Consider the following 22469-nt stretch of genomic DNA (forward strand, 5'->3'; position numbering starts at 1 on the left):
CAATTATATGTTTTTCATAGCCTATAGTCTTATCAATAATAAACGTGGTTAATTAAAGCAGCAGAGTAGCCTACATAAAGAAGTTCTGTCAATGGTAGAGAGTGAGTGTATGTTACTGAGTTGGTGTACATGGGGTTAAGTTTTCCTCTACCGGGCGTTTATCCCTCATAATGGGATGTGCCACCGAGTCGCTCTGCTGGTCTAAGCTACAGCAGGTCAATATAGTCAGCGCGAGAGGCGGGCCTATGCAGGGAAGATGAGCTGCGGACTCCGCCGCGCTGCTCAGCCGTCGTGATTCCACCGATGAAGAGCCCATTGACTGGACAGACCGTCTCGGAGAGCACAGGCATGGTGACACGTGGATTGTTGCGGTTGAGAGGACCCAGCGGCCGCCGGGTGGAATGACTGTTTGTCGCATGGGTGTGTATCGGTGTTCCCATTCTCACTCCTATGGTTCCCGGCGATGCGCGCTATAAAAAAGGAAACGCCGAGACATCCGGAAAACGCATCCATGCGCCACGGCCAGCCCTGCATCCCGACATGCCTCTGACAACACAAAGCCTGGTTTCAAGGAGCTCCGATGAGGAACCACACATGCAGATCGGCATGGGTGCGTCAACACGACTATTTTGCTATATTGTGCTGCGGATGGGGATTTGGAGCGCAGTTGTGCAATGAGACAATCGGGAATTAAAAAGGATACTTTATTGATAGGCTACACAATCTGACAATATGGCTGATCAGAGCAACATCCAGTCCGCTGCCAACAAGAGTATACGGCCTTTTAAATCCAGCGAGGAATACCTGTACGCCATGAAGGAGGATTTGGCTGAATGGCTGAACACCCTCTACGACCTAGATATCGGCGCGGACACCTTCATGGACGGGCTGGGGTCGGGCTGTGCCCTCTGTCGGCACGCCAACAACGTGAACCGCGCGGCACAGGACTTCCAGCTAGAATACCCGGAGGCTGCTCAGTCCATGAAGATGCCATCCAAAGATGTTGTCTTTCAGTCGCGCAACGTTATCCCCGGCTCGTTTCTCGCGCGTGACAACGTTTCCAACTTCATCACCTGGTGCAGACAGGAGCTCTGGATCAAAGATGTCCTCATGTTCGAGACCAACGACTTGGTGGAGAGAATCAACGAGAAGAATTTTGTTCTGTGTCTCCTTGAGGTGGCGCGACGCGGGGCCAAGTTTGGCATGCTGGCCCCCATGCTGATCCAGCTGGAGGAGGAGATCGAGGAGGAGATCCGGGACCAAGAGGAGAGCCTGCGGAGCGATGCGGGGGAGCCATCCGAGCAGAGCCTGCCCAGCAGGTGTTTCAGTCGGAACGAGAGCAGCCATAGCGTGGAGGACGAGGAAGAACCTGATCCAGAGCCCTTCATCTGGCCGCAGAAGAGAGTTTTATGTGACATGCGAAATCTGGATGAGTTGGTGAGTTGCCCATGAAAAAATTATAAGTAAAGTCAAGATAAAGACAAGTCACTGTATAGGCCTAATAGTAGCTCTCTAGATTGTACTCTGAATAAACACCAGTTGACTCCATTGAAACCCTCAATGTGTCATAACAGCATTATGATGCATGCAAGTCATCGTAGACATAATAGTGTAATAAACGTATTGCAAATGTATTACTCATCACCAGTCCTTACAACGAGTGTGCAATATAGTAGGTTTGCTCTCACAGGCTTCTCACCCTCTGGCCTTGGCCACAATATCCAGTGTGTTTTGACAGTAGCCAATGGAAAGCTGACAGTAAACCAATCCGTCACCTGTTTAACACAGTAAAACACAAAAATGTGTCAAAAGTGAAGCACACTCTATGAAAATATCAGGTCAGTGTCATGAAGAAAGCAGGCGCCTTGTAGATTCCCTGGGGTGTGGGCGAGTGCATGCATCCATTCTGTAGACCCTGCTGGTGCATTCCTACCCACCTGTAGGGTCAGTATGTGTTTGACACCACCCAAAATTCTTGCTGTGGAAGCTCTGAAAAGTCATAGGTCAACTAGGTGACAATTCTGATGCATTTTTGTAGAAAGGCTTGCCTCTGCAAGTGCTGACCAGAGATCTCCTGCCTCTGTCAATTAGCTCATCTATCAAGAAGAATCAATACAAGATACTGTACTGCAGGCCGGAGAGATTCTCAATCGAGTAGCCTACTTCTTCTGCGGCTCCTTCACCAACACTTCTAAAAATGCCCCCCCCTCCGTTTGGTCGGTTTGATTCTGACACATTTCCTGTCCTGTAGAATTGAAACCATTGTCTTTAGTCAGACACTCGTCATTCATCCCGTTTGCAGTGGCTGACCTTTGGCAGGGCCTGCTGCTACACATGAACACGTGTGAGAAGCAAATATCTTGTTAGGGGCAAAGCTAATGAGCAGGCAAGACGGACCAGCTGAGCATGTGTCTGTGAATAGGGGGAGAGGTCAGTGTTTTCATGTTGATGAGTAGAACTATGCTGGTCAGGCAGCAGAGCAGAGCATGGCAGGTTTCTGTTGTGACCTCCGTGGACAGAAATATGAGATCATGAGGAGGAGGATGTGTTCTGCTCTTACCCAGACTGCCTCTGAGGATTATACAAGCAGGCTGCATTTTGGACCAAAAAAAAAAGGAGCCTCTGCCTCTCAGCATATTCCTGTCTCTCCCTTTTCTGTCATCCGTACTGACACACCCCTTAGCACACAAACACATTATAACACACAAACAGTCTCTTCCATCAGCTGGTCTGATAGCTTTCGTGGATATCCGCCCAATCAGTTGACTCTGTTTCTTGCTGCCAGCCACGAGGCCTCTCTGTCCTCCATGACACCAGTCACAAGTTCATCCTGCAGAATACTTCTTTCTTTGCACTCTTCTTCTCTGCATTTCTGTCTGCTGCAGTGGCCTTACGGGAGATTAGTGTTTCCTCGTTATTACCGGAAACCCCATCGCTATAGTGGACACAAGCAACTGACGAGGGAGGGAGAGGAAGACATTTAAAGGGCTTAAGTTTCACTGGACCACAGCTGTGTCACCAAACGGTGTGTCTGCTGCACTCAGTCAGACAGGCGGAGGAGACTTTCCTACATCATCTATAGATGGATTGAATTCCACCGGATGCTTTGGATTTGTTTTTAGACGACTGTTGTTTACATTTTTATTCAGCCTACTTTTAGCTCAGTAAAGAATACTGTTCAGGGTGACAAACTTGGGAGATTCTTTAATAAAAAAATATCCATAATTAATCAACCTGCTCAAAGACCGCCTCCCTATTCATATCCAATAACAGTATTGACAAAATGTCACCTATTAATTACCAGGCCATGAAAACACCCAGCAATTTGCTCAGTACCCTCTTTAGAGAAAACTTAATGTGAGAGCAAACAGATGTCTGGATAAAAGTCATTTCCATACGTTAGCTGTTTGAATGTAAACCCCAGTACGTTGTTATTACGCAAAAGCTCCACCAAAATGCCTACGGCATCTCAGATGTGTGCATTTGGCAGCTGCTTATCTGTCCATACACTGTTTGGTAGGCGGATGATCAAACTAATCTTGTTGAGTTCACCAAGACAATACAAGTGTAGTGATAATAGGATTACAGCTTCTTAATCTAAGGAGTGCAGTAGTGTACATACAAACAGAAGGATCATTTGAAGTAGAGTTGCCTTGTAGGAGTAGGCCTACGGGGGCGCCTTTAGCTCAGTTGGTAAGGCGTCCCCCTCCCGGGCCGGGCCCAGCAGCGGACCCGGGTTCGATTCTCGCCCGCGGTCGTGCTCTGCATGTCACTCCCCTCTCTGCCCCATTTCACCTCTGTCTCTCTGCACTATCAATAAAGCATAAAAATGCCCAAAAAATATCTTAAAAAAAAAAAAAAGAAGGAGTAGGCCAACATCTAGATATTCAGACAAATGTAGCACCATATATTGTTTGTTCTCGGTACACCCAGCTTGTGTGTCAGTAAAGTGACTCAGTAAAATGTCTGACTCTCAATGCAAACATGATGTGTCACAACTTAAATACAATAGGCATTTAATCTTAAAAACACTATCCAGTTGGCTGTCCAGTGTCCAGTTTGCTTTCCTGGTCTTGTAAAAACTCACTACCACTGCTTCTCCCACTGATCCGGGTTTGTTATTACTCATCTCACCGTGGGATGGCTCTACACTGCACAGTTGAGGAAGTAAGTTCCTTCATTACAGTTTTGACTCACTGTAATACTTGTGAGTCTAAATGTTCTTCCCACCTCCTTCATTTCTAGAGATTTTTTTTTTCTCAGGGGACAGCAGCTGCGTTTATAATGCTATAAATCCACATACATTTAACCTTTGCATTAGAGTATTTTCTTTCATATCCCCAATCAATGGGATTATGACTTTGATTCGATCTGTACATTCATATGCTGCAGGCAGCCTTGGGTAAAGAAACATGGTCATCTAATGACAGGATAATGACCTTTTTGTACTTTTTCTAGGTGCAATCGGGCCCTGGGCTTAGCTGTGAATATACAGAGCTATCCACACTGACATACATGTGCTAATTTAAATGACACTTACTGAGCCCCTTAATGCACTCTGGAATTGTCACCATGTTTACTGCATGCATAGGCATCAATACAGCACAATATTTGAGCGCATAAAACAACAGACCGAGTCTTTGTTGCACTCCTTCATCGGCATCTTCCTCCTTATTGCCCAGTAACATAAACTGGTTCACGTCTCTTCTCACCCCAGGCTTCAACATTCAGCCCTTGTTCGGTTCATATACGTGCGAGCCCCCATTCCCTTCCCCCATATCGCTCCCCGCCAGTGATGATAGAGCAAAGAGAAGGACAGTATGTCTTGTTGGCGGCGCTGAAGAGGAGATGTGTGTTGACAGCGAGGTAATGAAAGGCTCAATCAAAGACTCAGACACCAGCAGAGAGCAAAGGGGGTGGGGGCATCAAGATAGAAAATGCATGCATTGTGCCTATATGGACACGCTGCTCCATTAACCTTATTGTCCAGTCTGTGCATTCAGGAAATGGGAAAAAAGGGGAGCAGACAACAGATAGTGTGCCTAGAGTGACTTCACTGTACACTCTGTTAAACTTGACTGGAATGGATGTTACTCAGGGAGGGAGAGCTACAGTAGAGAGAGAGCCAGAGTGAAAGAGGGAAAAAGTAGGTCATCATGCTTTGCATTGGGTCACACTTGTACGCTTTGCTGAGAGAGCGTCGCATCCTTCAATGTTTTCTCCCTCCTGTGTCACTCATGTTTTTAGGAGGGTAAGCATTTTATTCTTTACCCCTCTAGTCTAGACTTTTGCACAGAAACACAAATTTCCATGCACCAGGCTGATGGTGAAAACAGCTGACTCTGCACTTTGCATATGGCCCACTTTGTGCCCTTTATTGCAGCGTTTGATGCTATCAGCTGATCGTTTTGCATAAATAGCATTTTAATTGGGTTTAACCGAAGAGGCTTTTGTCTGTGAGTAATGTTTCCTCCACCTGCCTGCATGCTGCCTCCTCAGGCTGGTTTCAAGTGCCAACTGTAAGAAGGGAAAAGCGCGTTCTCACCTGAGCGTCATCAAAACAAACTGGCAAATGACTTAGACACTGGCATAAAGTTCAACTTGCTGCTCTGGGTGATTACACTGCTGTTTGGCAGAAGCATATGAATAATAGAGTTATTGACCTTGCAGCACTTTATGTCCATTAGATTCCCCCTATCCTCCTAGCCCCCGATGGGCAGTTTGTCATATGGCCAGAAGATCGGCATCAATTTCTGAAAATTGCTTCCCTGAAGCAGTGATGAGGTAGCCTGGTTCTAGGTTCTACCAGACCATCGTACTTAATTTCATTTGTACAGAAGGTCTGGAACTGCTCAATTGACAAACGGATCTGCCATAACCAATCGCATAGCGTTTGGTTGTGACGTATGTCTTGCGCCGGGACCGGCCGGAAACCAACAGAACTCAGCAAAGCTTGTTCTTGCTCCGGCTTTAATTTATCGATATTCGGCAGCGTTTCCACAACAGACTGAATAGCTTCTCTCGTATTCTCATCCATTGTCTTCCTTTGACTACAACTGAAACTGGCGCACAACCTCTACGTCATCACTCTCAGCCACGCCCTCTGTTCGCTGATTGGACTGGTAGAAATCTGTTCGAGCAGGAACGCATGAATATACCACAGACCCAGACTTATTACTGAAGGGAAAATTAAATTTGAGCGAAAGTAGGTAGGCCAGCGGAGCCAGGCTAGTGATGAGGCTCAGTATGATCACATTATTCCCCCTGATCAAACACACAACACAGGTTATAGAGTTTGTCAAGGCAACCTGTTATTTTTATTGTAACAGTTAAAGGAATAGTGTGACATTTTGTGAAATCTGCTTAATTTATTTTCTACCGCAGCTTCAGTTTAGAGCTTCGCATTGTTGTTTTCAAAGAAACCAAATGATCCTACAAGCATCTCTAAAACTCACTCAAAAACATGTCGTATTTCATATTAGAGGTGACGCTGTTGATAACTTCTAGAATCTATGGGATCATTGCAGTTCCCAGAGTCTCTGCTGGTTGTTTCGCAATTGCTCCTGGAAAAACACTAGTCTGGCACGTAATCCACCCATATAAAAGGTATTATTTGTTTTGTTGTTAAAACAAGGTGTGACATGGTAATATGTGAGCTGTTGCTTAAGCCAGGCAACCTATTTACCATATTTCCAGTCGTTGTGCTAAGCTATGCTAACCGGCTGCTAATAAATAAAACAAGCTTTTTTCTTTAGATGTTGAACGATTGCTTTAATGCACTCTTTGTTTGCTCCCAATGCCAAATTGTATGCATTTTTTTAAATATATTAGTCTCCCTGTGGAAGGTTACTGCTAACTTACATAACCTTGACCCTGAGGCGTTTATCCAACTCCAACTGTTTTCCGTCCCACCCATGCTGGTCTGGCCTGTTGGACCAGCATGCTAACCGTCTCTAACTACATGTGTTCCCATGCTCTCTCCAGGTTGTCCCCTCAGGCTACAGCTCCAACAAAATAAATCATTCGTCCCCCCCTCAGGGTTGTTTAAAGAAATCATTTCTGCAATGGAGGCTGCCCATGTTTATGAGATGATGCATTGTTGTCCACAGATGAGGCGTTTTCTTAAAGGCTGTCAGGCCAGGGGTTTAACAGAGGATAGACTCTGACATGAAGCTGTTTTCAGTGTGTGTTCACAGGCTTCAGGAATGCTTACTGTGGGTGGTGGAGCAATAACCCCTCAAGTTCCTAAATTTGTCCCTCTCGTGGTGTAGTTGTCTTGTCTCTCTCTTGCTGCATATTTGACGTTGAAGTATTTTAATCTTTGGAACTTTCCTGTCATGACAAGAGATCCTCAGGGCAAGAAGAGGAGCCAAGAGAAAAGGCTTGATTTAATTTTTATTTTAAATTCCGTATGTACCGCGACATATAATGTAATAAGTTTTAGTCCGCCCAATTTTCTTTACCTTTTGAAAGCTGCTGTAGGTATTTTGTCGTGAACTCACCAATCTACAATTGTCTCTCAGAAGCCCAATACTGGAAACACCCTTGTGAAAATTCCTGCGGACTGATTTGTGTAATGTTGAGTTTTTACTGTTGGGGTTTGGCAGTAATTATCCTTCATGTAGCAATCAAAAAGAGGAGCCAATTATAGCAGGCAAGCACACCTTTGTTTGATAACGGAACCAGAGCAAACTGTGTGGTCTTAAGTTGCTTGTTTACTTGTCGGAAGAACAGACACATATTCAAAATGGATGTGTGGCTTCTTTAAAGTGTATGATGTCTGGTTACAGTATACAGTGTAACATTTTATTCCACATTTCAACCCAGTAAAAGAGAATGTGGAATACAATCTAAACATCTTTATCTGGCTCCTCCCATTTCCTCTCCTCTTCCCCAAGGGTTTCCCCTCATGTCCCGCAGCATATCTCTTCCATGAATGGCCCTTCAGATGTTTGCAGGTCAGGAAGGAAAGGAATGCAGGAGATTGTTGATCGTGCTGAGCAGCAGATATGACGCAATCTGAGCAGTGGGATCTTTAAAGCAATATGTGCTGTATTTGCTCTTCACATTAAACTGCTTGGGGGGGACAAACCCGGCTGCCCAATACAAAGGCGATTGTCTTTGAGCAAGCCTCTTAAAAATGATGTTTCTCTCTATGTTCATGCCAAAACATCTCTGCATTCTTATCGTACGATAGATACAGCAGATTCCCAGTATAGGGGCACGCTGTGGATTGTTCTGCTGTTTTTTCTCTCTTTTCCTTCTCAGACATCTGCAGCTATGCTGAAAGCGTCTCTCTTGTGACCAGCATGTATCTATAATTCATCCTTCAGATTTATTTTTCGAAGTGTCTCAGCCCCACTTCCGCATGTTTCCTGCGTGACCTTGTTTCTACCATCCATTTTTATCTCATTCTGGTGCGCGTGTGTGTGTGTTTCACTGCATCTGAGCATGCCCATTGTTGTCACAGCCAAGACATGGGAAGTTCACACATTCAAGCCATTGCTTCCACAGAGTAAATATTTCAGGTGTCAGGCGCTGCTATTAATTTGGTTATTATTTAAACACTTTATGTCTCCCAGCTCAGTGTTACGTATGAGACAAAGTGTGCACAGTAGAGAAAAAGGCATGACCTCAGTCGAACAGCTCTGGGCCAAAAGAAAGGCTTCACTATAGCAGGAATGGAAAAAAAAGAAGAAGGCAAAGTGTACAGTTATAAACGGGAAGGGTAAGGCTATGTGTGTTGTCTGTTGCCATAGCAATCTTTCCATTAACTCACTGGCTGCCCCCCCCCCCCCCACCTCTTCCCCCCACCCTGTCCACCTACGGACAGAATGAAAGACTGAGTGTACAGAGTGGAGAGAAAGAGAGGGGAGCGAGCAGATGTAGAAAGTGTAAGCAAAACAAAGACAAAAAAGACAAATATAGGCCGGGATCAACTAGTGCACCGGCTAAAAATAAAAAGGCTGAGAGACAACAAAGAGGGGGAGAGAGAGAGAAAAGAAGTCTGGGTAAGAGCAGGTGAGAGAGAGAACAGGAGAGGCCGGTGAGGCGCTCAGCTTAGCGCTGATTCCACCCTCTTTAATTAGCATGACACCGAGAGAAGGGTGCTGTTACAGGGAAAATAACAAGGTGCCTCCCTAATCTTCTGAATACACCATAGTGTAGATGTGATAGACCCACCAGCACACACACACACACCACACGCAAGCTATATCCCTATGTATACAGCATGAAAGGTACACTGTAAACAGCCAAATGGGTGGGAGCTTGCAGTTTTCCTCCAACACGTCAGCAGCATGATCACATAAGTATCAATACAGCTCACTCGTCCTCCTCCTTTTTAACAGCGGTCCTTGCACGCACAGTCATGTAGCAGTTACTCCTCTGTGCTCTCCCCTATGTTGCTCCGCTGTGTTACTTTCTTTCCCTCGTGGTCGACAAGTGCACATACGCCTTTGTCTGAGAACGACGCCAAGAAAAACATCAAAGCTCTCCAACTCTGAGAGAGTGTAGGCCCTGTTGCTCCACCCTGCAGTTGTGTGTTTGACTACTGCAGTTGCTTAATAAGCAAAACCCCCCACAACCACAGCTACGGGCACCCGCTCTAAAGCTTTGATTCAAAGCCCAGCTGGCAGCACGATGGCCTGCTGACATAAATGCCACCACTCTGGTTTTTCTGAGCTCTTTCAGTTTGTGATGTCACAACCAAAAACATTGTAACGCATCAGCCTGGAGAGGGTACGAGGGAGAGTATTCATTAGCATGGCCGCATGTGTATTTTGGTGCTTTTGTGACACTTCCTGCGGTGAACTAAATAGCCCAAATGTTCTTGAGAGATGAGGTCAGGCAGGGCTTTTTAGTGTGGTAAGAGAGCGGGGTGCGGCACCCAGGAGGTGCATGCATTGAGGGAAAAGGTTTTACAGGATGATGACGCATACATACTCAATAAACCCAACAGCCAAGACTGCTTATTGTGTTGTTGAAACATTGTGTTCAGATATGACTAAGCATGATCTCAAATGGGGGCACAGAGCCTGAAGAACAGTAAGGAGGCCGCTGTCAGGTTCCTCCCGGGTGTGTTTGTGTGTATGTGTCATGTTGACCTATGGATGTTAAACCTGCCCTGTTTTGTTCTCCTCAGGTGCGAGAAATCTTGGGCCGATGTTCCTGTCCAGCTCAGTTTCCCATGATCAAGGTGTCGGAGGGGAAGTACAAAGTTGGAGACTCCAGTGCATTGATCTTCATAAGGGTAGGTACCCCCCTCGCCACCATGAACAGATTAACCTGTCACCGTGAACCATGAGACGTGTGTGTGTGTGTGTGTGTGTGTGTGTGTGTGTGTGTGTGAGTGAGAGTGAGAGTGAGAGAGACTGTGTGTGTGACTGTCTGCTTTTCATGTCCTTAGTCTGCAGGTAATTGCCACCACCTGCCAAAAAATGTATTTAAACGCACATGCCTCCTCCTGTTTCACTGTTATTTTCCATAATTTTGCTTACACATAGTGTTTGTTAACTATGATGGACTATTACCAGCATTTCTTTTGTTCTAACTTTCAATTTGACCTCCAGCTAAAGTGGTAGTTAATTGTTATTAACCTGAATCATCCTTTAAGCCAGTTTTACACTACATGTTCAGCTGAATATATATAAGCTACTTTGGCACATAGCACAGCAGACTGTGAAGCCGGCAGTAATTGCGTGGGACCATACGGTGTCGGCATATGGCATCATATGTTGTTTCAAGTATGGGCTTGTGGAGCAACAGATAAAACCACTCAGCTGCTTGGCTTCGTCAAACCCCAGCGAAGTGCACAGTTGATGTAAGAGCATTGTGATTTCTCTCTCATGCAAGTGTTTACAAACCGACAGCTTCTGGCCCACTCCCAGGACTGGGCTGGACTTTTTTTTCCACTGAGAAACATTAGGAGCTTTAGGTCATTTCCTGAGGTGGCCCTTATCTTGGCTGTAGCCTGTTTCTGCCCGACTGTTTGTCTCGGTTTCAGTTTAATGGCTGCCACTGTACCCACATCAGGGCCTCCCAGGTCCGGGCAGGAAGGCCGCTGCATCGATTTGGTCTCGCTTACCGCAAATGTACACCGGCCAGATTAATGCACTCTTTGGATCGCATTCCAGGTCGTCTTCTTTTACATTATAGCTCTTCTTGACTGGCAATATTTCACCACACTTATTAGTGGCACCACTCGGCCCGGACAGGAGGAGGTGATTCACACTATGTGATGAAATATTACACACACACACCCCGGTCTGAGAAATGAGCTGTACATTTATTTGAGTAGGTGTATAGTAAGGAAATAATAACTCTATCTAACAAATCTCTATTTTTGAAAGACTAGATAAAAGGCTGACTGTATAGGCCAACTTTATAGGACACAATTACCTGATTTTACTCTGTTATAATGCAGACTAAATTGGTTGTCTGTGATGAATAAAGTCCTGAACATAAACTGGGTTGTTATTACACACACTAACGCCATCATTAACACTTTTCTCTTTTAAATTAATCCTGCAAGGGAAAGTTGAAGTTGGAATTTGGTCTAAGATGGAGTGTGATGGATGTTCATATTGGAACCTCATATGTTCAATTTGAACAGCCTTTTTAATGTGACAAACATGTTTAAATGTGCCTGTTTGTAGTGTGTGTGTGTGTGTGTGTGTGTGTGTGTGTGTGTGTGTGTGTGTGTGTGTGTGTGTGTGTGTGTGTGTTGGTGTCTGGGCCCCTTTGACCTGTCAGATTAGTCGTCCTTACGCCGTCTCCACCCTCCTCTGATCCCTCTCTGGGGATGACAGTGATCGTTGCATATGCCGTAGCAGCTACAAGTGCGGCCAACACACTTCACTTATTCTTCTGCGAGGGGGAGGACGCGGGCAGCCGGCAAGTCAACTATTCAAGTGCCAGAACTCTGACAAGGATCTTGGGACTGGGTGAGGGGATGAAGTGGAGAAAGCAAATGGGCGGATGAGCCATATGAACAGAGAGGGGGAGTTAATAAGGTGTCTTTGTCCCCAGGGAGGTCTCTCACTAGAGGGAGGAGATGCCTTCAGTGGTGGCGCACAAAAGCTGACACGAATCATGAGCTTAATTTTGGAACTAACCAGCAGAATTTAGGGAGAAATTGGTTCAACACGGCCAGCGAATGAAAACAAGAAATCTCTCTGTTCGCTGTTGCCATAGAAACGGGGACTGGGTCTCTGTGCACTGCTGAAGACGGAGATACCCCCTTGAGTTCTTGGGAATTAGACAGCTAAGCCACAGATCTAAAGTGGAAAATGGTCCCAAAACATCCATTCAGCCTCAGCCAACCGCTCAGTGGAGCTGCAGTATTGTGTATAAAATGAGGAAATGCATCATAAGCTTGTCGGATATGCAAACAAATGATTTAGAATGCAATAAAACACATTTGTTTTGTTTGAAGTCTTAATACCTTTATCGAGATCATCACATTTATGAGTGTGCTGCAAAATTTAAACTCAATAATAAATAGGTTGTGATAGCTGAATAATATCATATACAATTGTCAACTTAATCAACAATGTTTCATATTCATGTCGCTCTTCCTACTGTCGCATTCTAATGTTGGATTACTTGAAGACTATTAAAACACTTAATATTGCCTATAACTGACAACTTGAAACATTTAAATCAAACAATCAGCACTTTAAGACCCCTCCATAACCCTCTTTGTGAAATGATCTCACTCCGGTTTAACACATCTATTTGTTTATTTGGATTTCCAGTAGCTGTTCCTACCGTAACAGTAATCCTCCTCCACAGTTAAGTTTTTTTATAAAGATATGAAGCCATGTCTATCCATGTCACAACAACTGTATTATATAATACTGTGAACAAAAAAGAGAATGTTATCCGAGTGTCAGAAGTGACAGCATCCTAAAGACAGCTTAGACAAAGATAAAGTACATCTGCTGTGTTCACAAAGATCCTGTTGCAAGTTATATCTCTACAGTAAAGCAGATCTCTGTTAGCAGACTTGTATCTTGATTTTACTTTGGAAATTGATATCAGTGATGATTATGATACAATAGTAGCTGATGCAGCCTTGCTTTCCGCTACTGACGGTACCGCAGCATTAAACAAACCGTAACCCTGTTACTAACATCAGGCTAGAGCAAGAGAGAAGGCAGTTTATAATGTATGTCTAATGGAGATAAGCAGATCAGCTGTTGATAGATATAATGTTCTCAGACTTGTAGTGGACTGGCAGGTGTTGTATTAGAAAGAAGTTGGAGTCAAACTTTTGGTGCACATGCCACGTCTGCGGCCTCTTGGGTACCCATAGAAGAGACGATCTTCCACATTGGATCCGGTGGAAATAAACTTCACTTCTGCCCACGCAGATTTGCCATTAAGGCTTGGCCTCGCCTACCCCCATAGACAGGGGTACAACCTTTAAAACATGTGTCCGGCAGACTTTGTTACACAACTCGAGGCAGAGGGATGCATCTCACGTCAGTCGGATTGTGTCGCTTCAGTGAAGGCAGCGTCTACCCAGAAGGAGTGAGGCTCTTCGGCCTCATCTTGTGCATGTGTTTGCCTCTAAGAGCAGAAAAAAAGGACCAAGTGACATATCCACCAAACCCCCCTCCCCCTCTGTTATGGCTGCCCTGGTCTCCTCCTTGCTTCTCTCCCGATAGCTAAAACCTCAGCGGAGGGGACAGCAGGGGCGAGTTGTTGTTACCATGCTAATTCAGCCTGCAACCCTCTGAAAACACGGGGAAGCCAGCTGAGAGGCATGAGAGAAAGAGAGAGGCTGGAAAAAAAGGATGCCTTTCACAGCACTTACCATACTCTGTTTAATTGTGAGTTGGCATGGCAATGAACAGCCCTCATAATGGCAGCAGCTGGGGGTGATGTGGGAGAAAGAGGAGGTGCGGGGGAGGGAGAGGCAGGGGCACAGGCAGGGGTGCATCTAGATGTTACGTAACACTGAGGGCCGGCCATCCTTCGCCAAGCTGCCCCACTTGTGGCATTTGCATATCTATTGAGTTGTGCAGCGTGTGTGGTTGGCTATATATGAAAAGGTTTAACCATTTTATTTGTGCATGAATGAATGTTACTTTGCCGTTTAATCTATTGAAGCCTTGTCTTCTCTTTTCCTCCCTCAGGTCCTTCGTACTCATGTGATGGTGCGTGTTGGAGGGGGCTGGGACACATTAGAGCACTATTTGGACAAGCATGACCCGTGTCGCTGTGCAGCTTTTGGTGAGGTCACTTCCCATTGCCCGTCAGCACCATACAAAACAACTTCATTGTTGCGCCTCGGTGTTGCATACTTAAAATTATGAACAAATGATTCACATAGGATTTCATTTATTCCGACTAGGAGCAGATACTGTTATGATCAGAATAGTTGACAATTAGGGTTTGGCATTCAGTCCTATTATTCTTCATTCCGTCTTTTCACATATTCAGATTGTTGCTGTTGACTGATTTGGCATTTGCTGTATTTCCCAGCAACAGTTTCATCCTGAAATTAGACATGCCAGGAGACTGCAAAATTATGTTTTTAATGGAAAGTGTGTCCCACACATCTCTGAAGCAACTCATCTCAACACAAAGTCATATTTTGCTTATATATTGGACACCTGTTGTACCCATTCACTGTTTACACTCACTTTGCACAAGTAGCACAAAGCCCAGTGGTACATGCCCGTAACTGTAGTGGCTGCTGCTGAAGTGGTGAAGACTGGGAGGCGAGGGTCTGGCCTGGACAGCTGAAACTGGCTGAAATCATAACCACAAGAGACCATGTTGAAGATCATAGAGTATTAAGTTGCAGAGATAGGCCTTGTGTGTTCTATAAATGTTCCCCCTCAAATGTGGGATCATCAGTATTTCTGTGGTGAGCTAGTTTCACATGTGGTCCATGTCACTGGATAAAGGAAGCGTACAATAAAAGATTAATGTTATCTTCTGCCGCTATCAAAGAGCTCAAGGACCTTGATGTGGTCAGCTTTGAAATGTTTCTGCACCTCTAAATTACTTCAACCGTTGGTGATTGATTGTACCTGCTGTCTGACAATGTAGATCTGTCGTAAACACATGTGGTAAATCTGTCTCACCAGCCCACCGCTACCACCAAGCAAAAGCCAGTGGCCAAGGTCAGGGAGGCCACAGCAAGTCGTCCAGTGCCCATTCCTCCCGTTCCACCAGCCCAGGTCCACACTGGCGAAATGATGGCATTGCACCTTACAAAATACCTGACAAGCGCTCCTTAGAGCCCTCCTCTGCTCCATGTGCTGCTTCCCCCTCAGCGCGGCCCGGTTGCTCTCAGAACCCTTCTGTCCCCGCAGAGCTGGACTCCGCAGCAGCGCGTACTCTGCTCCCACGGCCGCCACGAGACCGCTCAGAGCCCAGACACTTTAATCCTCTCAGGTTAGTTTGTGTCCATGCTAGTGTGTGAATCAGTGTTGGGATATGTGTGTTATCATGATAAGAAATGAATCTCTCTCAAGTATCCACGTCCAGTTTTTTGTCGCTTGCACTTTTGTACCCTAGAACAGACAGAAAGGAACACAAACACACAAATAACCAGGAATATAGACAGCAAATAGTACACATGCCAGGAAGCCAGAGATTAGACCAGAGCAGATTTATCTAATCTCAGGTGACATTGGCCAGATAAATCTGTCTCACTCAGCCACCCTGCAGCACTTCCTAGTGGCTACACGGTAGACAACAAAACATGTTCACTCAGCTCTTCTTTCTGCCTGTTCTTTTTTCTACTTTTCGTAAGTTAAATACATCAATTTAAATCAATTAAACACCTATTTGACTCAGGGCCTTACAATCTGTACAGCACATGATGAAGGAAAAACTCCCCCCAAAAAAACTTTAATAGGGAAAAAATGGAAGATACCTTCAGAAAGAGCAACACACATTGACACACATGCAATAATTGTGGTCCGTACAGAACAGACCAACAACATTCACTGTTGAACAAATTTCCGTGACCAAATATAATGCTTACTGCCTAAAGATGGCCGTGATTCTGTGTGAGCTCTTCCTCAAGCCTTTCTCGTCTCGCCATTGCAAACAGACCCGGTCTGACCTTTGTATGAAGCGGCTGATTGCTGATTATGCTCTTCATGAGGCTGGTGAAAGATCATCTCGACAAATACCTTCCCTATATGTCAGAGTGTGACGGCGCCATTGTTTAACACAATTTGGAGCTGAGCGGTGGATTACTTTGGCTTCTAGCCAATGTGTGGCTCATCTATGTCCTGAGCAGTAGCTCAGGCTAGACGTCAAGTCAACAGCTCATTTGACCCTGTGTGGGTGGGGCATCCCCCTTTCAAGTGCGCCAGACTAGATAAAGACTAATCTGACCCCTATCCCTAGACAACTGGTCAGAGCTAACTAGGGAAATAGGTCAACAGGTGGGTTCCAAACAGGCGATTTACCATGCCTGAATACATACCTTATTACATTTTAATTCTTGAGTAATGAAATACTACTTAAAGGCCAAACCATAATCAAAATTTAAAAACACAAAAATGTACCAAAATTCAAAACACAGCGCTGCACCATGCTGTCATCCCCTAAATTGATTGAAGTTTTCTTTAATGCATAGAAACTAGATAACAACCGAATACTTTGATGCAGTCGGGTAAATACAAGCCAATAAGCTCTGTCCATTGTGATAAGTTGAAATGTTATTTTCTTAACTACATACAGTAAAGATGAGATAATTCCACAAGTTGATTAAAGTTAAACCTGATGCCCCTACTGGTGCATGACAGTGTTGCCTAGATGACAAATGGCACTGCTATGTGATGAGATCCAGAATATGATATTGTAAAAATAACTTTTTTATTTTCTCCCTATGTTGTAGGAATAAGGAGTCAGTGCCATTGACACGACGCCTGTCTGGAGACAGTGACTCCTCTACGGCCTCCTCTAAGGGAGGAGGAGGAGGAGGAAGAGGGCGGTACTCTCATGGTGGTGCCGCAAGGCGCTCTGGTGATGAAGTAATCCTGCTTGTCAATCGTAGTGAAGGAAAGCATATGATTGAGAGACCTAAACCTGGAAATCACAGCCCATCCGTTCGACCTTTACTGCCCCGTGCACGCAGCCAGTCACGGGAACGTTCTGCACTCGTTCCGATACTCAAACCCAATCCACCCCAAGGATCCTCTGATGGACCTCGAACCTTCCACACAGAGAGGGGGCGCTCCCTCGGAAACGAGAGCTCACGGAGGCTCCATGCTGCACGTTCCCACAGTCAGAGTAAGATATCTAGTAGTAGCCGTACTCGTCGATCCAGTGATACCAGCCCGGCACCCGCTTCCTGCAACAAAGACCCTCAGCCCCTACAGCCAGAGAGAAGGGAGGACCTTCGGGCCAAACAAGGGCCTCCCTCATCTACCAAAGTAGGTGTTGGTCTCACCAAAAGGCAATCATCCTCGTGCTCTAGCTCACCTATTAAAGGGCTCCAGAACAATAACAACAGCAGCAGCCCTAGCAAGAAGACTATTACTACTCCCAGACCCCCTGCCCCTCGCTCACCTTCCATTGGTAGAGGCAGACTACTGCCGCCAGTCACCTCCAGTGGTCGACGGTCACCTCACTCATCTCCCCGCAACTCGCACCATCATGCTGCCCGCTCCGCTCGGACATTACAGGGCCCTCGGCCTTCTGGTCGAGTCCACCAAAGGAACTGGTCTGGCCTCGAGCGGCAGGAGTCAGAGGAGGACGGACTGGGCTTCCAGATGCTGCCGGCCCTAGACCCCGACAGGGAGCTGGACTTGTATCGCAGCTTTGAGGCGGAGTTTCTGGCCAACACACAGCAGGTTAGAGAGTTGGCAAGTAGCAGAGCCCCAGGAGGAGCGACCATGCAGGGAGCTGGGACACAGTTGGTGACAGTACCTACTGATCCTAATGTCACTGACTCTGCCTATTCCTCTTCCAACTCCTCCTCCTCTTCCCTGAACGTGGGGGCAAAGATAGGAACTCTGCCTGACCTCAGGGAATCCAAGAGAACTAATCCCCGTCACTTCCCACTGGAGGACCCCTTACATTTACTTCATGGACACAATGTTGCAGGATCACACAACTTTGGTCAAGGAGAGCCTAAGCACTGGGGGGAGCGTGGAGGGGGTCTAAGGAAGCTCCCAGCCATCTCTAGCTCCATCGAGGAGAGGGAACTTCCATTGTACCTTCCTGGTAATGGAGAAGCAGAGTCAGAAAGGTTAGGTCAGGTCCCCTCACAACCTGCTTTCCACTGTAGGAATATGAATGGAGACCATGGAGATGTTCCTCCTAGATTAGGCCTGACCGGCCAGCAGGGTCAGACTGGCTGGGGCACAGGGCCTGAAGGAGATGTTCCTCTGGAGAATCACCAGCCAAACTTACCTTATGACCTGGAAAACGGGGACGGCAGTGACGACCTGCCGCCCCCAGAGGCTTGTCCGTCACCCGTGCCCTTTCACCCCTCCGAGGACTACTCCTTCCAGGATTCCTCTAGTGAAAACTCTTCCATGTGCTTAAGCCTGAGCGAATCACGCTCTGGATCTCCCCCACCGTCTTCACCCCTGGCCAATGGGGACAGCGACGGAGAAGTGCGTCAGTCGAAGAAAGGGCAAAAGAAGGGAGACAGGGTAGTCCCTATCTCCAGGTGTGTGAGTGCCAGGATCAGGCCTCGCATCGACAACAGGCCGGAAAACGGTCCCTCGCGTATTCCAACCCCTGTCAGCTACAGAGATCTTCAGCATCGCGACACGCTTTCCCCATACAACACCCCACCTATGTCCCCTCAAAGTTCGCATTCTACCGGTCGTCCTTCCACATGCAAGGGCCTGCACCAGGCCTTCGCAGATATGATCCATCCGCAACCACGGTCCCCAGCCATGGGCAACAAAGATTGCTCGTACTCCGGACAGTCAGAGAGCCTGGACGCTGAAGCTTGGATGTAGCACAAATGACACAAAGGCTTGATGTCATGAACTTTGACTACTGTGTAAAAAAGAAAAGAAAAAAAGACTCGTAAATGGACTATGGACTGTTTTCATTGCATGTCTAACACTCCTTTTTTTCTTATTTTCTCCCCTGAACAAAATGCAGGAGATTCACATTGCTTTTATTTTGCACTCAAGCCAAATTATTTATTACCAAAGGAATGGTTTTTAATGTTAATTTTACTGTATTTTTTGTCATATGTGCATGGGGCTGCTTTTGCCAATCAAAAGGTGTTCTTTTTTTCTTCTGTTTTTGCAAGACACTTGTGAAATTCCAATGGTTGATACAGAGAGATAGAGAGAGAGCATATGTGCTTCAATGTGCCCCACTAAGGGGCATGGTAAAGTGCCAGGGAATTAAATCTGCAACTAAACCATAAACACTAAACCTTTGGTCAGATAGATTGGCTCCCTCTTTAGCCACTGCATCTCCGCTTGCCTTGATAGTCAAAGTACTGGTATGACTGTGATATTTGCAGTCTTTCCACACTAGTGATCTTCATACATCACAGCATACTCATATTTACAAAATACTCATAGGTTACATAGGGAAAGGTACCTCCATCATTCTCCTGACTCCATAAACACTGCACGCATGCACTACCACTCCTTGTACAGTTCTCTGCTGTGTTAATGTCTGATGTCAGCTTTTCACAACAACCTATGTAGTCAAGTTAGATACATGTCTTCAAATGTGTATTCTGTTACAGGTTTTACAAGATTTTTTTTTTAATGCAGTAAAACATTTTAACTATATTTTCACTTTAAAGTGGATTTTGTTACTGTTAAAAATAATAGGAGCGGCAAAGGCTGTATCACTCTGTCATTGTCACTGAAACACAAATGTTATGAGCTTTTCCCCTGACCAAACTGCACTATGGAAAAACAATGCTACATGTATACAAGTGCAAAAGTCGGGTGCTTAGGAGAATGAATGTGTAAATACATGTTGGTGTGCTCACTAAAGGATGTGGGTAATTTGTATATACAAAGGCATTGAGTATACAGTTTAATGTACATATTCACTATAATCAGTTCTGTGCTGCCTTAGCTATGCAATATCGGTATTGGAAATGCCTTGACAATTCTCTTTGCCTTAAAATGTGTTCGCAGGTTAGTTTTTGAATGTTTTTGCTCAACACCACTGAGATCTATTCAGTTAACACTACATTGCCATCATTAACGATAATAGACATTGGAGAGTTTGAGTGTGAATGTGGAACAAAAGTGAGGAACATTGCCAATTGCGAAAACATTTATACTTGATGTAGGTGTAGAATTCATGATACAGATATATAATGTATTTCCTCTGAATCCTTGCAGTTGTTTCGAAACACAAGAAGCCAGATAACCTACTTTAGCCAATGGATTTCAAAGACATGGCACAATCTATGGTGACATCTAGTGGCTAAAGAACGACGGTTTTATTCACAGTAAAAAAGAGAAACTCTTTTCCCTGACACACACAGCACACTTTTTTCCCTACTTTTGAAAAGAATGCTCTGGCGCGAAATTGAGCCAATTAACAATGGTATTATAAGGTGAGGTTTAATGGATGAAGAATGACTTTGACTCCAGGGTCTGGATGTGTGCAGCAGTGCATGAATTATAGATGCTGTAACTGGATATCAGGGTTCTCTTGTGAAGCTAAAGCGTTTGAGAGGCCAGACCCCAGCTACAGTACTCCTTTTTATGGTATTTAACAGGTGTGCACTATATATTTGAAAGTGGAAATTGAAGTGTTAGTGCCCTGTAGAAGTCTCTTAACTTCCATAAACATCTTGTCAATTATTTTGGTGGACATTTTGTTTTTGATGTGTTTACAATGGTTTTAGTATATATCTCTCCCAGTGAGATTATGAAGACAATGTCAAAAAAATAAAATAACATCATTTTGCAGGGCACTGACAGTGAGTAGGTTAGGAATCAAGAGTGTGGGTATATTTATGTACATACTGTATGAGAAAATGTACGGAGTTGGAGTGAAGAGAGGAGGGATGTTGGTCTAATTTATTTATTTATGAAATTAAGTATCGGCATCTGTGTACTGTTAAGGGAGCTGTAAGTGTGCAGAGAAATAATTTGTTGCCAGGAGAAAAAACATAAAGACAAAATTTGGGCTGTTTTGCAATATTCAGAGTAATTTGATTTGATGCTGACCCCCTCATTGCTACAAAACATTTATGATGTTTTAGAATTGTTAAGGCTACAATAATTCGATATGGAGCTGGTAATCAGTTTCACGTTTAACAGATCTTTTCATGTATTGTTATTGTTTTGACTTAAGATTTGTTTCGGCTTATGTGAGGACATTTTCATTTGAATCAGCTGGTGTTTAAAGTTGACCAGTTATGTGAACTGTGACTTCATTCAAACAAGCCATTGCATTTTTTTGTCACAAAAAGAGTGATGGCCAAACATAATCTGCTCGTTGTCCTGCACAATGTTGGTAATTTCATCAGACCCTCTCTCCTTCTCTCTATCCCTAATCAGCAAAATCATCAAAAAACATGAATGTTCATGACCAGACAATTTCTTGTTTGCTAAAGTTATTTTCACTAAAACTTTGGTTTAATGTACAGATTGCTTGACATTGTGTAATTTGTATGTATGAAAAAGCAATACTGCAACATTTCACTGTTTTTTGAAGTTGAAAATGCTGTTAAGTTGTTCTTGTAATAAATACTTTCCTCTGAAGTTATGAATAATCTGTCATCAATTTTTTTAATGTTGCGATTCGTTCACAGCAGAAAGCAGAAAAGATTGGGTTTGGATTTATTCTGCACAGCCTGTCTGAGAAAAACCAATAATGTGAATTTGGATGATTACCAACTATACAATTTATTTGATGCATTAGATGTAGAAAAAAATGTGTCTAATCATACAATTTGTCCCGTTGACTGATATCTGATCTCTTTGGGCTGATTTAAATGCAACACAACTGAATTCAATTATACCATGCTCTTCCTTTGAGTTTGTGCAGGGTATAAAATTGCTGTTCTACCCTCCAAAATTGTTATATCTGTCGATGTGTTTGAAGGATAAACATTTTCTCGATTTGAGCCTGTGAAATAAAGATAGATAACCAAAAGTAAAAACAGTTCTATAAATCTTACCTTTGTGAAGGTTACACTGAGTTTATAAACTCACTCAGTTTAACAATTGATTTATTTTGTTTCCAATTTAACCGAGTGGTCTATAGCCTATTACCAGAACCGGATTACTTAATTTGTTCTTAATTGTATTGATAAGCTTCTTGTTAGTGTATTCAAATGATATCAAGTTGCATTTGATATTTTGTAAACTTCTCCTTATTGTCAACTTCTAGAGGCAAGTGATTGTGTTATGTAGCCTATCCTACTACATCAACCACTAGGCTACAACTACTGCTAATCTTTACAAACTGTCAAGAACTGGTTGTAAATAACATATTGTTCACAGAGCCGTTGAATGAGCCTGTCTGAATGAAAGCTG

The 22469-nt window shown here is 44.5% G+C and overlaps 1 protein-coding gene across 1 annotated transcript; it reads left to right on the top strand.

Moving 5' to 3' along the window:
• The first annotated feature begins 244 nt into the window (after positions 1-244).
• Positions 245-21686, top strand: gas2l1 (growth arrest-specific 2 like 1). The gene is made up of 5 exons (XM_080046103.1): positions 245-1437; positions 10145-10252; positions 14145-14241; positions 15105-15414; positions 16874-21686. The coding sequence occupies exons 1-5, from the start codon at positions 733-735 to the stop codon at positions 18951-18953; spliced, it is 3300 nt and encodes a 1099-aa protein (XP_079902229.1). The 5' UTR covers positions 245-732; the 3' UTR covers positions 18954-21686.
• Positions 21687-22469: the final 783 nt, after the last annotated feature.

Source organism: Ammodytes marinus, assembly GCF_949987685.1.
Source record: "Ammodytes marinus genome assembly, chromosome: 2".
NCBI lineage: Eukaryota > Metazoa > Chordata > Actinopteri > Uranoscopiformes > Ammodytidae > Ammodytes > Ammodytes marinus.

Excerpts from the sequence above, each read along its gene's own strand:
- gas2l1 (XM_080046103.1), top strand. The coding sequence starts at position 733 with ATGGCTGATCAGAGCAACATCCAGTCCGCTGCCAACAAGAGTATACGG. Across the intron at positions 10,253-14,144 it reads GTGCATTGATCTTCATAAGG|GTCCTTCGTACTCATGTGAT; the intron begins GTAGGTACCCCC and ends TTCCTCCCTCAG. Across the intron at positions 14,242-15,104 it reads GTGTCGCTGTGCAGCTTTTG|CCCACCGCTACCACCAAGCA; the intron begins GTGAGGTCACTT and ends CTGTCTCACCAG.